The 14,453-nt window shown below is 47.5% G+C and overlaps 1 protein-coding gene across 1 annotated transcript in view; it reads left to right on the plus strand.

The window, feature by feature from the left end:
• nkain1 (sodium/potassium transporting ATPase interacting 1) overlaps window positions 1-14,453 on the plus strand; it is a 621,699-nt gene that overhangs the window by 415,814 nt on the left and 191,432 nt on the right. Inside the window, exon 3 of the mRNA XM_085962829.1 lies at window positions 12,934-13,014. Coding sequence (XP_085818955.1) covers window positions 12,934-13,014 — 81 coding nt within the window. The remainder of the gene's footprint in view (window positions 1-12,933; window positions 13,015-14,453) is intronic.

Raw genomic sequence — 14,453 nt, forward strand, 5'->3', positions numbered from 1 at the left:
CCTCTTTTGAGTTTGATTAGTACATCCCCTCGTTTTATTTTAAATGCACTTATCTCATTACTAATCTCATCATCCAATGTCATGTTCACCTGTTCTATCTCCGTGGTAAATACGGATGCAAAATAATTATTTAATATTTCTGCCATCTCTCTATCATTACCTGTGCTAATGTCCTGTCTATCCCTTAATGACCCTATTCCCATCCCAACCTTCAAACAGCTGTGAAACACTGATATTTCATCTGTCAAAACGTCTTGACAGATGAAATTTCAGTCTGTGACGTCACCTGCTCCCTGCTGGGTGGGCTCAACAAGGTCAATCAAGTTAAAATCGCGTGGATTGGCCGCATCTTGATGGAGGCGGGACTACAACCCCGAAAGTTGTAATCCCGCCTCCTTCCCGACTTCTGAATGAAAATCAACCCCTTTGAGTCTGCTTTATCTCAAATATATAAAATTCAGTGCACAGTGTTATGTGTGGATCCTTACTGTGATAATGATATTTTAGAAAATTTGCGCACAAAAGAGCTTGACTCTAATAAGTATGTTTGCAGTATAAGATTTTCATTCAACTGAGTTTCATTGAATAGTTTAAGAGCATTGAGGACTGATTAGAACTGAGCACGATGGATCAAAATCCTGGAACTCCCTCCCTAACAGCACTGTGGGAGTACCTTCATCACATGGACTGCAGCGGTTCAAGAAGGTGGCTCACCACCACCTTCTCAAGGGCAACTAGGGATGGGCAATAAATGCTGGCCTTGCCAGTGATGCCCACATCCCATGAATGAATGAAAAAAAAACTCTGTGTTTGAGAATCTGTAGTAATATACTAACCAGTTACGGTAAAGTACATTGCAGGAGATAAATAGCCTTCTTTGATGACTCATACCTCAAACTTTGATATTGAGTGAAATGGATCACATTTTGGATATGAATAAATTATTAAGCAAAATGACAATTCTAACTAGTTCTGATGAAAGGTCATCAAGCTGAAACATTAACTCTGTTTCTCGCTCCACAGATGCTGCCTGACCTCCTGAGTATTTCCAGCATTTTCTGTTTTTATTTCAGATTTCCAGCCTCCGCAGCATTTTGCATTTGTATTCTAATTATTCTTACTGATAACAGCAGTCGATCCTGTCACACGTGGGTCCAATAATAATCACTATAAACTATGTATTGGATCCCCACAACATATTAAACAAATGCAAGTCTTTGGCCCCGAGTTCTAACTGAGTCTGTGCAGAATGACTCATGTCAGAACTCAGACTGTCAGTGTTTGACAGCTTCAAACAGCTGTAAAACACTGATATTTCATCTGTCAAACACTCTTGACAGATGAAATTTCAGTCTGTGATGTCACCTGTTGCCGGGTGGCCCTTAATTGGCCTGCTGAGCCCGCTGGGTGGGCTCAACAAGGTCAATCAAGGGAAAATCGCACGGATTGGCCGGACGTCGAAGTAGGCGGGTCAAAAACCCGAAAGAGGAAGTCCCGCCTTCTTCCTGACAGGTTCGGCAAAATTTACCCCAATCCAATGAATAGGTAGTGCTTCGCTATGACATACCATGGATACATTTCTAATCCTTGTTGGAAGGTTTTCTCTACTTTTTACATTAGCTATCAAGACTGCTAAGAAAGTGTTTGCATCCATGAATCTCAATCAGTCATTAAATCACAGCACCCCAAACTGTCTTTTTGCAGTTAACTTATGCCCCCTGGTTACATATATAAATAGGGCCATTCTTACTTGGATTTATCATTTAGTCACTTATGACAGACTTATAAGCCTCCTGAAGGCATATTTCATAAGAGAATGTATTTCCATGTTAATCTGGATTTAAATCAAGTTGTCACTGTAAACAGTGAAGGAATCCAAAATGAAGCCTGAGGTCAATTTGAGGCAAATCCAATTTTGTGTCTGGCTGAGATATAAACAGAGCTGTCTAATATCAACATTAACATGCATCAACATTAAAACCCGTGCGATTTTCCCTTGATTGACCTTGTTGAGCCCACCCAGCGGGCTCAGCAGGCCATTTAAGGGCCACCCGGCAACAGGTGACATCACAGACTGAAATTTCATCTGTCAAGAGCGTTTGACAGATGAAATATCAGTGTTTTACAGCTGTTTGAAGCTGTCAAACACTGACAGTCTGAGTTCTGACATGAGTCATTCTGCACAGACTCAGTTAGAACTCGGGGCCAAAGACTTGAGCTTCACACAATACTTCACAAATCAAGTAACTGTCCCTCCTCCGCTTGTGACACAGCCTGACTGCATGGCCCAAAAGCTTCTCAACTTCTCTGAGTCAAAGTTGTTTCCATACTTAACAGTTTTCTTTCTTTCATGTCACGCCTTATAATGTCAGAATGCCTCGTAGCGACGAATTACCTTTTCAAGCGCACTAGGCAAAAAATTTAAAAATGCAACGGGTAAAATTTGTTGGATCAATTGGACTTAATTGTTCCACTACCTCCCTGTCTCTGTAATCTCCTCCAGCCCTACAACCCTCTGAGATCTCTGCACTCCTCCAATTCTGGGCTCTTGCACATCCCCGAGTTTCTTCGCTCCACCATTGGCAGCCGTGCCTGTAATGTATATACCTTTAAGTGGAGAACTATCTTTTACAGCTCATGTATACTGCAGTACCGGCAGTGACCACACCTGTATATAGCCCTGAGTAGTAATCTGTACAGATCAGTTCCACTGTGAGCCACGTTGAGTAAACACCTGTTGTACCGTTCTCCGCAGTCTGTGTCTTATTATACACGGACGCAACATTGGCGATGAGGCAGGTTCGAACCTACCTGCAACTCTGCATCACCTCCTGGGGATTCGTTCCTGGAGATCAGTGGATTGGAGGTCAAGGCCAGAGACTCGGGCGTCGACCACGGGCAACCGCCCAGTCATCCAGCAGAGACTCGAGAATTGCGGGGGAGGCAGTCGAGAGCCAGGCTTGGCTTTCCAGTCGAGGTGGTCCAGCAAAACGGGCTGGCAACAGGTAGTGCGCAGACCCTTCCCGGACAGCGGCGGGCTGGAGCCCAACCGAGTGGCACAGCAAAGGGCCGAGCAGCGTCGACGGGGGAGAGAGAGAGAGGGCAGAGCGCACAGGGCGCAGCCGGTGTTCAGGGGCTGAGCAGCGTCGGAAAGAGGGAGAGAGAGACGCGCAGAAATCCACGAGGCGCCGCCATTGCCACGAGGACCGCTGAGAGCGGCGTTGGCAGCAGCGCAGGAGAAGCGCGCGAAACCTACAGGGCGCCGCCATTGACACGAGAACCGCCGGGAGCGGCGTCGGCAGCAGCGGGGGAGGAAGGAAAGCGCGGGAGACGCCATTTTAAGCCATTGGGAGACGCCATTTTAAACCACACCCAAAATGCCGAAGAGTGGCAGTATCACCGCCTTTGACAATGAAGTCGAAGATTGGACTACATATGTCGAACGAATAGAGGTGTACTGCAAGGCAAATGGGGTGTCAGATGACAAGAAAGCGTCGGTATTGTTAAATTTAATGGGTGCAAAGACGTATGGTTTATTACGAAATCTAGTAACCCCAACGAAGCCAATGGAAAAGAGTTTTGAAACACAGTAATGATACTAAAGGAACATTTAAACCCCACACCGCTGCTGATAGCAGAAAGATTCACGTTTCACAAACGGAACCAGCATAAGGATGAAAGCAATGCTGATTATTTAACAGAACTGCACAAACTATTGAAACACTGCCAGTTGGGAGTGGGACTGGCAGATACCTTAAGGGACAAGTTTGTGTGTGGGCTTCAAAGTGAAGGAACCCAGGAACGGCTTTTATCTGAAAAGGACCTTACGCTGGAAAAAGCTTTCAGCATTGCGGTATCATACGAAGCAGCAGCACGGGGCGCTACAGAGATACAACAGAGACCGCAAGAATATGGCACAAACGAAATGTCATATGGAACAGAGAAGTGCTATCGCTGCGGCAGAACAACACACGACCAGAATGATTGCTGGTTCAAAGACAAAATGCGCAGACAGTGTGGAAAAGTAGGACACATAGCACGAGTCTGCAGGTCGGGAAAGAAAACCAGCAATAAGAAACCGACCAAAGGAAAGTACAAGAAGGTACATAAGATAACGGAGAATAGTTCAGACGAACAAAAGAGTGATAACGACTCCGAAAGCAGGGAACTGAGTTGTCTGAAACTACATAATGTGATCACAACGGAGGATCACCGAACCATTTGGGTCACTCTCAAGATAGCAGGAGTCAAGGTAAAGATGGAATTGGACACAGGATCAGCCCTAACAGTCATAAACCGACGGGACTACGAGCGGCTATTCTCACACATACCCTTGAGAGACACAAAAATTATTTTGAAGACGTACACGGGGCAAAAAGTCTACCCCAAAGGAAAAATAAGGGTGACCGTTATATATAACGGTAAGGAAACACCAAAACTAGACCTGTATGTATTGCAAGATGGAGGACCACCATTACTGGGATGTGAATGGATCCGGAAAATACAACTGGATTGGCATTCCATACAGGCACTGACTGTGGCTGACAAAAAGGATGATGACGTCACACCTGGGCGATTGTCAAAGATCCTAACTGACGTGAAAGAAGTGTTCCAGCAAGGACTCGGAACACTAAAAGGCATGACGGCGACGATTAAAACTGAAGAAAACGCAAGCCCAAAATTTTTTAAGGCCAGACCGGTACCTTATGCGATCCGCCCAGCCGTCGAAGCAAAGCTGGAGAGTCTGGAACGTTCAGGTGTACTGTCCAAGGTAGACTGGAGCGAGTGGGCTACGCCCATCGTCCCTGTGATGAAAAAGTCGTTGAGCAGCACGCCTGGGGAACCAAGGAAGGTTCGCATCTGTGGGGACTTTAAGGTAGCAGTGAACCCGGTCCTTCACACCGTACAATATCCACTTCCGCGGATTGAAGATATTTTCGCCTCGCTATCTGGAGGGAAACGCTTCACTAAGATTGATCTGGCCCAGGCGTATCTGCAAATGGAGGTAGAAGAAGCATCAAAAAAAACCACACAATCAACACCCATAAAGGTTTCTACCAATACAACCGGCTGGTATTTGGGGTAGCATCAGCTCCGGCTATTTGGCAGAGGGCAATGGAACAAGTCCTGCAAGGGATCCCAGGGACCCAGTGTTATTTGGACGACATCCTGGTCACGGGCGAAAATGACAGTGATCACCTTGCCAACCTGGAGCAGGTGCTCACTAGATTGCAGGAATATGGGCTCCGAGCTAACCGCCCCAAATGCGAGTTTTTTAGAAAACAGATCTCGTATTGTGGCCACGTTATCGATAAAGAGGGGTAACATAAGTCCCCAGAGAAGATTGAGGCAGTAGTCAAGGCTCCAGCACCGGAAAATGTGTCACAACTGAGTTCGTTCCTCGGGCTGGTAAACTACTACCATAAGTTCTTGCCAAATTTGTCTACAATACTACGCCCACTGAACACCCTACTGCAAACTGGGGTGCCATGGAAGTGGAGTGACGAATGTAGATGAGCTTTCCAGAAGAGCAAAACACTAATCACATCGAAAGAGGTATTGGCCCATTACAACCCAGTATTACCAATTCGGTTGGCATGTGATGCGTCACCCTACGACATTGGAGCGGTGCTGTCGCACAAATTCTCGGACGGCTCAGAGAGGCCAATAGCCTTTGGGTCACGATCACTAACCTCAGCCGAGCGTAACTACGCCCAGATTGACAGGGAGGCCCTCAGCCTAGTGTGGGGAGTGAAAAAGTTCAATCACTATCTGCACGGGCAGAAATTCACCTTGCTGACTGATCACCAGCCTCTTGTCTCCATTTTTAATCCAAAGAAGGGCGTTCCGGTGATGACTGCGCAACGACTACAAAGATGGTCACTTTTTCTAGGGGCGCACCACTATGAGATTGAATATAAGGGCACGAAACAGCATGGAAATGCTGATGGGCTATCACGCCTGCCACTGCCTACTGCGGAGGAAGCACCAGCAGTGGATCCTGTCGAAATATTCCATTCGACTATAGTTGAAAACCTACCGGTAACTAACGCTTGTATCGAAAAGGAAACCCGAAATGACCCGACACTGTCTCGGGTATATGATTTGACGGTGAAGGGATGGCCAGCACATGGCGACTCACTGTTACCAGCATTCTCGACAAGGAGAGAACAGCTGTCAGTGTGCCGGGGGACCTTGATGTGTGGATCCCGAGTGGTAATTCCACCCAAGTTAAGGGATAGAATGCTCAATGAGCTTCATGAGGGTCATCTGGGAGGGGTAAAAATGAAAAGCCTAGCCAGGGCTTATGTGTGGTGGCCGGGAATCGATAAACAAATTGAGGACCTGACCAAGAGTTGCTCAGGATGCCAGAAAGTCCAAAATGCACCAGCACAGGCCCCTCTACACCCATGGGAGTGGCCCTCATCTCCATGGCAACGGGTGCATATTGATTTTGCTGGTCCATTCATGGACTCAATGTTTTTAATAGCCGTGGATGCGCACTCGAAATGGCCTGAGGTCATCAAAATGTCCTCCACCACCACGGAGAAAACTATTGCAGTCCTACGGACCATTTTTGCCAGGAATGGCTTGCCAGAACAGATTTGCTCCGACAACGGACCACAGTTTGTGTCAGAAGAGTTCCGGAGGTTCTTGAAAAAGAATGGGGTAAGGCATTACACATCCGCCCCGTATCATCCAGCCACAAATGGATTGGCTGAGAGGTTCGTACAAACAACATTCCGCTGCAGCACAATGACAACATTCCGCTGCAGCACAAGGTGGACACATGCAGTCACCAACCAGGCCCCAGCCATGATGTTCTTTAACCGAAGGTTAAGATCTTACCTGGATTTGCTCAGGCCAAACGTATGAAGAGATGTTGAGAGTAAGCAATTCCAGCACATTCATGAGAAGCCAACAAGGAGCTTCAATGTAGGGCAACCAGTCTTGGCCCGCGACTACCGAACAGAAAAATGGCAGCCAGGAACGATATGCACACGGCAGGGCCCACTAATGTACACAGTGGACGTTGGGGAGAGCATCGTGAGACGCCATGCTGACCAGATCCTAGAGTCACAGGAACAATTCAACCCCATGCCTCGCCCATACGTACCTGGTGATGAACCCGATGTACAGGTCGCATCTACCCCAGAAACAGTAGCATTGGAAGCTGATGAACCAACCGACGACAGGGGGCCAGAATCGCCTCCGCACCAAGAGCAAGACACTTGGGAAAGGCGCTATCCAGAAAGGATCAGGAAGCCTCCCCAAAGACTGAATATATAAATAGACTATTTTCAGCTAATGTTGCATGTTAAAAGTGTTAATTGTAATAAGTTTGATATTTAATTGTTAAATGAGTGTTATGGTACTGTTAATCTAAAAGGGGAGGAATTGCAATGTATATACCTTTAAGTGGGGAACTATCTTTTACAGCTCATGTATACTGCAGTACCGGCAGTGACCACACCTGTATATAGCCCTGATTAGTAATCTGTACAGATCAACTCCACTGTGAGCCACGTTGAGTAAACACCTGTTGTACCGTTCTCCGCAGTCTGTGTTTTATTATACACGGACGCAACAGTGCCTTCAGCTGTTTCGGCCCTAAGCTCTGGAACTCCCTCCCTAAACCTCTCCCAGCTTCTTGGTCTCTCCACCTCTCTCTCCTCCTTTAAGTCACTCTCTAAAACCCACCTCTTTGTCCAAGCTTTTGGTCACCTGTCCTAATATCTCCTTATGTGGCTCGGTGTCAAATTTTGTTTGATGACGCTCCTGTGAAGCGCCTTGGGACGTTTTACTACTTTAAAAGGAGCTATAAAAATGCAAGTTATTGTTGTTGTTGTCTATGAGCCACTACTAATTGCCTCTACGATGCTTACTAATTAGGTCCATGGTAGTTGACCCGAGCTTGATCCCTGGCCTATGCTGAGTGAGGTGATCACGACTCGGGCAACAGCAGGATAAATTGGCCCCAGTGCCCCTAGGCTAAAGGGAAGAATATCACTCGGTTTCTCTTCTCCCCATTGATTCCTGCTGGATACTTGGGTGAGGATCAGATTGGGCTGAGAAGTGCTGGCCCCAACAGTAGAGCAATCTGGCAATGCTTTGTCAAGGCACATAAAATGATAATGGGCTCTTGAACAAGATGCCAGAGCATGGCTAGTACCTGTGGAACTGAAGGTCGTGTGTCATGTTGAGATATGGTTCCCTGACTGCAAACTGGCTTTTCCACATGTGTGAATCTGGACAGTGAATGTCAGCAGGTTATTTGACCTTGAGTGCAATCACCCCCGTATGATTCTACCTGCACAGCAGATGAGGGCTCAGTTTTCGTCCACATCCAATAAACGCTCCCTCATTGTTGAAATGATGTCTCGGCCTAGATTATGTGCTGAAGGCTCTGGAGTGGATCTTGAACGCACAGCCTTCTGATGCAGCGGGAACAGTGCTAACAACGGAACCAAGTTAGCAGTATTGTAAAGTTCTTAGTTAATATGGAAACCTGTGCTCTTGCGGCTGGCTCCTAGTTTCAGATTTCTACCACTACCTCTCCTGGTCTGGTATCTCACCCTCCTGGTCTGGTATCTCACCCTCTCCTGGTCTGGTGTCTCAGCCTCTCCTGGTCTGGTATCTCACCCTCTCCTGGTCTGGTATCTCACCCTCTCCTGGCCTGGTATCTCTCCCTCTCCTGGTCTGGTATCTCACCCTCTCCTGGTCTGGTATTTTGCACTCTCCTGGTCTGGTATCTCAGCCTCTCCTGGTCTGGTATCTCAGCCTCTCCTGGTCAGGAATCTCACCCTCTCCTGGTCTGGTATTTTGCACTCTCCTGGTCTGGTATCTCAGCCTCTCCTGGTCTGGTATCTCACCCTCTCCTGGTCTGGTATCTCACCCTCTCCTGGTCGGATATCTCACCCTCTCCTGGTCTGGTGTCTCAGCCTCTCCTGGTCTGGTATCTCACTCTCTCCTGGTCTGGTATCTCACCCTCTCCTGGTCTGGTATCTCACCCTCTCCTGGTCTGGTGTCTCACCCTCTCCTGGTCTGGTATCTCACTCTCTCCTGGTCTGGTATCTCACTCTCTCCTGGTCTGGTATCTCACTCTCTCCTGGTCTGGTATCTCACTCTCTCCTGGTCTGGTATCTCACTCTCTCCTGGTCTGGTATCTCACTCTCTCCTGGTCTGGTATCTCACTCTCTCCTGGTCTGGTATCTCACTCTCTCCTGGTCTGGTGTCTCACTCTCTCCTGGTCTGGTATCTCACTCTCTCCTGGTCTGGTATCTCTCCCTCTCCTGGTCTGGCATCCCTCTCCTGGTCTGGTGTCTCACCCTCTCCTGGTCTGGTATCTCTCCCTCTCCTGGTCTGGCATCCCTCTCCTGGTCTGGTGTCTCACTCTCTCCTGGTCTGGTATCTCACTCTCTCCTGGTCTGTTATCTCACTCTCTCCTGGTCTGGTATCTCACTCTCTCCTGGTCTGGTATCTCACTCTCTCCTGGTCTGGTATCTCACTCTCTCCTGGTCTGGTATCTCACTATCTCCTGGTCTGGTATCTCACTCTCTCCTGGTCTGGTATCTCACTCTCTCCTGGTCTGGTGTCTCACTCTCTCCTGGTCTGGTATCTCACTCTCTCCTGGTCTGGTATCTCTCCCTCTCCTGGTCTGGCATCCCTCTCCTGGTCTGGTGTCTCACCCTCTCCTGGTCTGGTATCTCTCCCTCTCCTGGTCTGGCATCCCTCTCCTGGTCTGGTGTCTCACTCTCCCCTGGTCTGGTATCTCACTCTCTCCTGGTCTGTTATCTCACTCTCTCCTGGTCTGGTATCTCACTCTCTCCTGGTCTGGTATCTCACCCTCTCCTGGTCTGGTATCTCACCCTCTCCTGGTCTGGTATCTCACCCTCTCCTGGTCTGGTATCTCTCCCTCTCCTGGTCTGGTATCTCTCCCTCTCCTGGTCTGGTATCTCTCCCTCTCCTAGTCTGGTATCTCTCCCTCTCCTAGTCTGGTATCTCTCCCTCTCCTGGTCTGGTATCTCACCCTCTCCTGGTCTGGTATCTCACCCTCTCCTGGTCTGGTATCTCACCCTCTCTTGGTCTGGTATCTCTCCTTCTCCTGGTCTGGTATCCTGCTCCTGGTCTGGTATCTCACCCTCTCCTGGTCTGGTATCTCTCCCTCTCCTGGTCTGGTATCCTGCTCCTGATCTGGTATCTCTCCTTCTCCTGGTCTGGTATCTCTTCCTCTCCTGGTCTGGTATCTCTCCTTCTCCTGGTCTGGTATCTCTCCCACTCCTGGTCTGGTATCTCACCCTCTCCTGGTCTGGTATCTCTCCCTCTCCTGGTCTGGTATCCTTCTCCTGGTCTGGTATCTCTCCCTCTCGTGGTCTGGTATCCTGCTCCTGGTCTGGTATCTCTCCCACTCCTGGTCTGGTATCTCTCCCACTCCTGGTCTGGTATCTCTTCCTCTCCTTGTCTGGTATCTCACCCTCTCCTGGTCTGGTATCTCTCCCTCTCCTGGTCTGGTGCCTGTTCCACTTCTACTGGACCTCTTGTTCCTGGTTGGAGACTGGTGACCTCCTGAGTTGTACAGCTCACCTACTCAGTGGATGAGTTCACTGAACCAGTGGAGCCTGCTTTGTGTGTTCTAATTGTATGGGCTCTTTTTGCATGTTATGAAGTAGTGCACACTAACCATAAAGTATTTATATATGAAAAAGCTACTCCAAAATGCCGGAAAATGTACTAAATAAAGACGTCAAAAATCAATATTTTCTGGAGGACATGCACACAGAGTTTTTTGGAAAATGTTGCTGTTCAAAGGGACCTAGGTGTCCTTGTACACGTATCACTGAAAGTTAACATGCAGGTACAGCAAACAATTAGGAAAGCAAATGGTATGTTGGCCTCTATTACAAGAGGATTTGAATATATGAGTAAAGACGTCTTACTGCAATTATATAGGGCCCTCGTGAGACCACACCTGGAGTATTGTGTATAGTTTTGGTCTCCTTACCTAAGGAGGGATACACTTGCCATAGAGGGAGTGCAACGAAGGTTTACCAGAAATAACAACAGAAAATGCTGGAAAAACTCAGCAGGTCAGGCAACATCCGTGGAGAAAAATTTGAGTTGACGTTTCGGGTTGGACCCTTCTTCAAAACTGGAAAGAAAAGAAACTAGATCGAAGGCAGGGCTGCGATCGGACAAAAGAATAAAAGAAACAAAAGAAGTAAAAGAGATTAGAAGCTAGACGAGATGGTAATAGGCTGGGATTAGGTGTAAAGTGTACTGGCAGGGCAAAAGATAGCTGCCAGGTGTGAGAGAGAAACAACAGGAAAGGGGGGGGGTGAAAGGAGTGGAACAATTACAAGAGAAAATGAAATGGGGGCCGAGCTTATGATCTGAAATTAACAGACTGATTCCTGGGATGGGGGGATTGTCCTATGAGGAGAGATTGAGTAGACCAGCCCTATATTCGCTAGAGTTTAGAAGAATGAGAGGTGATCTCATTGAAACATACAAAATTCTTACAGGGCTTGACAGGGTAGATGCAGGGAGCATGTTTCCCCTGGCTGGGGAGTCTAGAACCAGGGATCGCAGTCTCAGAATAAGGGGTCAGCCATTTAGGACTGAGATGAGGAGAAATTTCTTCATTCAGAGGGTGGTGAATCTTTGGAATTCTCTACCCCAGAGAGCTGTGCAGGCTCAGTCATTGAGTATATTCAAGACAGAGATCGATATTTTGAATATTAAGGGAATCAAGGGATATGGGGCTAGTGCAGGAAAATGGAGTTGAGGTCGATGATCAACCATGATCTTATTGAATGGCGGAGCAGGCTCGAGGGGCCAAATGGCCGACTCCTGCTCCTATTTCTTATGTTCTTATGGTCATTGGATAGCAATCAAATGCAGGAATGCCGACTGATTTCTCTGTTCCCCTACCCAAGCCTAGGGGCACTGATGCCAAGTTAAACCTCTCAGGCAGGGCCCTTGCTGGGTTGTATGAGGCTGTGCCCCATGGTGCATTTACTTACTGAGCCATCAAGGGGATCAATACATTTTGTTAGGAGTTGTGACAGCAGACAGAACAAGCCTGCTGAGATTTTACAAATAACATTACTGTGAACTGTTTTCACCATTAGGAATGGAACAATATTGGATGCTGCATCTCAGCGGAGTTAAAAGTCTTCTGCCATAATCTCTGTTACTAAATAGGATGCGCAATAAGCAGCCAGGGTTTTACACTGCTAATATCTGTCAGCGTGTGTCTAACAAATTTGTGACAATTCTAGCCTTTTAGAGCAGTTGAAACTATCGGGTAATTCCCTGCAGATTGTCATCCCAATTTACCAGAAGAAGCATGTCACATATAGATAGAAAGACCTGCATTTATATAGCGCCTTTCACAACCTCATGACATCCAAAGTGATTTATAGCCAATGAAGTACTCTTGAAGTGCGGTCACTGTTATAACGTAGGAAATGCGGGAGCCACTTTGCGCACAGCAAGGTCCCACAAACAGCAATGTGATAATGACCAGATCATCTGTTTTAGTGATATTGATTGAGGGATAAATATTGGCCCCAGGACACCGGGGAGAACTCCCCAGCTCTTCTTTGAAATAGTGCCGCGGGATCTTTTACATCCACTTGAGAGGGCAGGCGGGGCCTCGGTTTAACGTCTCATCTGAAAGACGGCACCTGCGACAGTGCAGCACTCCCTCAGTACTGGCACTGAGAGTGTCAGCCTGGATTATGTGCTCAAGTCTCTGGAGTGGGACTTGAACTCACAGTCTGCTGACTCAGAGCTGAGGGTGCTACCGACTGAGCCACGGCTGACACTGTGTGGAAATTGTAACAAGAGATTTAGAAATTAATCAGATTCGTTATATATGAATGGAGCTTTCAATATCTAAAGTGGTCTTTTCTCCTTTGTTTTATGCAGTATGCAGGATGGCTGGTGCTGTGGGTGGCATGGAACGCATTCATCATTTGCTTCTATCTAGAAGTTGGGCAATTGTCACAGGTAATTATCTACCTTATGAGCCAAAGAGATGATTCTTACAGTGTACTTAATCAAAGCACGCGACCCAACACTCATTTACCAGCTCCTATCTTCCTCAGTTGTGCACTGATAGAGATGAAGTGTTACGAAGTTAGAGTCAGGAAGCTTTTATCTTTTCATTTTTACATAACTCCGGTACTCTGCTGTGAATGGGAGAAAAAAAAATAGAAATGAAATAAGTTTTCAGAAGCCTGACCTCAAGCTGGGGAAAGGACCAGGTCTTTCAGAGGCAGAGGACTCGGCCGCAGAGTTTTGGATTAGCTGGAAATTGTCACGGGTTAGAGGTGGAGCAGAGGCAGTAAGTGAAATCGGCTCTTGAGGAGGTGAACGTGGGGATGAGGGTTTGGCAGTGGAGAGAGTGAAGAATGGGTTAAACGGATAATATGCTGGAGGATATTGTCGCTAGGTCAAAATCCTGGAATCCCCAACCTGACAGCACCGTGGGAGCACTTCCACCATACGGACTGCAGCGGTTGAAGAAGGCCCACCATCACCTTGTCAAAGGCAGCCAGAGATGGGCAATAAATGTCCACCTTGCCAACAGTGCCCACATCCCAAGAACAGGGAAAATAACAATGGCGGGTGGCAGTGGACAGGATGAGGGGTGGAAAACACAGCTCAAGGCTCAGCAGAACATCAAAGATCTGTTCTGTTGGGCTCATCCTGAGCAAGCAGCCAATGGGTTTAATGGAGCCTGTGGCAGAGGCACCAAAGTGTGGGCAAGAGCCGAGCGACATTGCTCATGCTGATACACAGGAAGTTAAGAATTATCCAGTACTTGATATTGGACAAGCAATCAGATAGTACAGCATTAACCCAGGAGTTGGTGGTGCTGGCAGAGTTGGGTGTCATTGGCGTATATGTGGAAACTGCCCTCACATTTGCAGATAGTGTAGCCTCTATATGGTAAATAGTGTTAAGGAGGACAGGAAGGGATTGCAAGTCACCATCACAGTTACACAATGTCTTGGTGACTCTGTGTTTCTGTTTCTCCAATTAGATTTCAGCCCTAATCAAAGTCACAATGTCACCATCCTCCTCCAACGCTTCTCCTTCACTGTCCAGCTAAGCGGGGCTGCCGTCACTTGGTTCCACTGTTAGCTATCCAATTGTCGTCACAGCATCTTCCAAAATGGTTTTTCTTCCAGCCCCCGTACCGTTACCGCTAGAGTCCCCCAAGGATCTATCCTTGGCCCCCTCCTCTTCCTCATCTACATGCTGCCCCTTGGCGATATCATCAGAAGACACGTACACTTCCATATGTACAGTGACAACACCCAGCACTTCTCTCAACCCCTGCACTGTCTCTGTGTTGTCAGACTACTTCTCTAACATCCAGTCATGGATGAGCAGAAATTTCCTCCAGTTTTTTTATTCGGAAGAATTAAGCCATTGTCTTT

Source organism: Somniosus microcephalus, chromosome 20 (assembly GCF_052327205.1).
Source record: "Somniosus microcephalus isolate GS21.2 chromosome 20, FLI_Smic_1.0, whole genome shotgun sequence".
Taxonomy (NCBI): domain Eukaryota; kingdom Metazoa; phylum Chordata; class Chondrichthyes; order Squaliformes; family Somniosidae; genus Somniosus; species Somniosus microcephalus.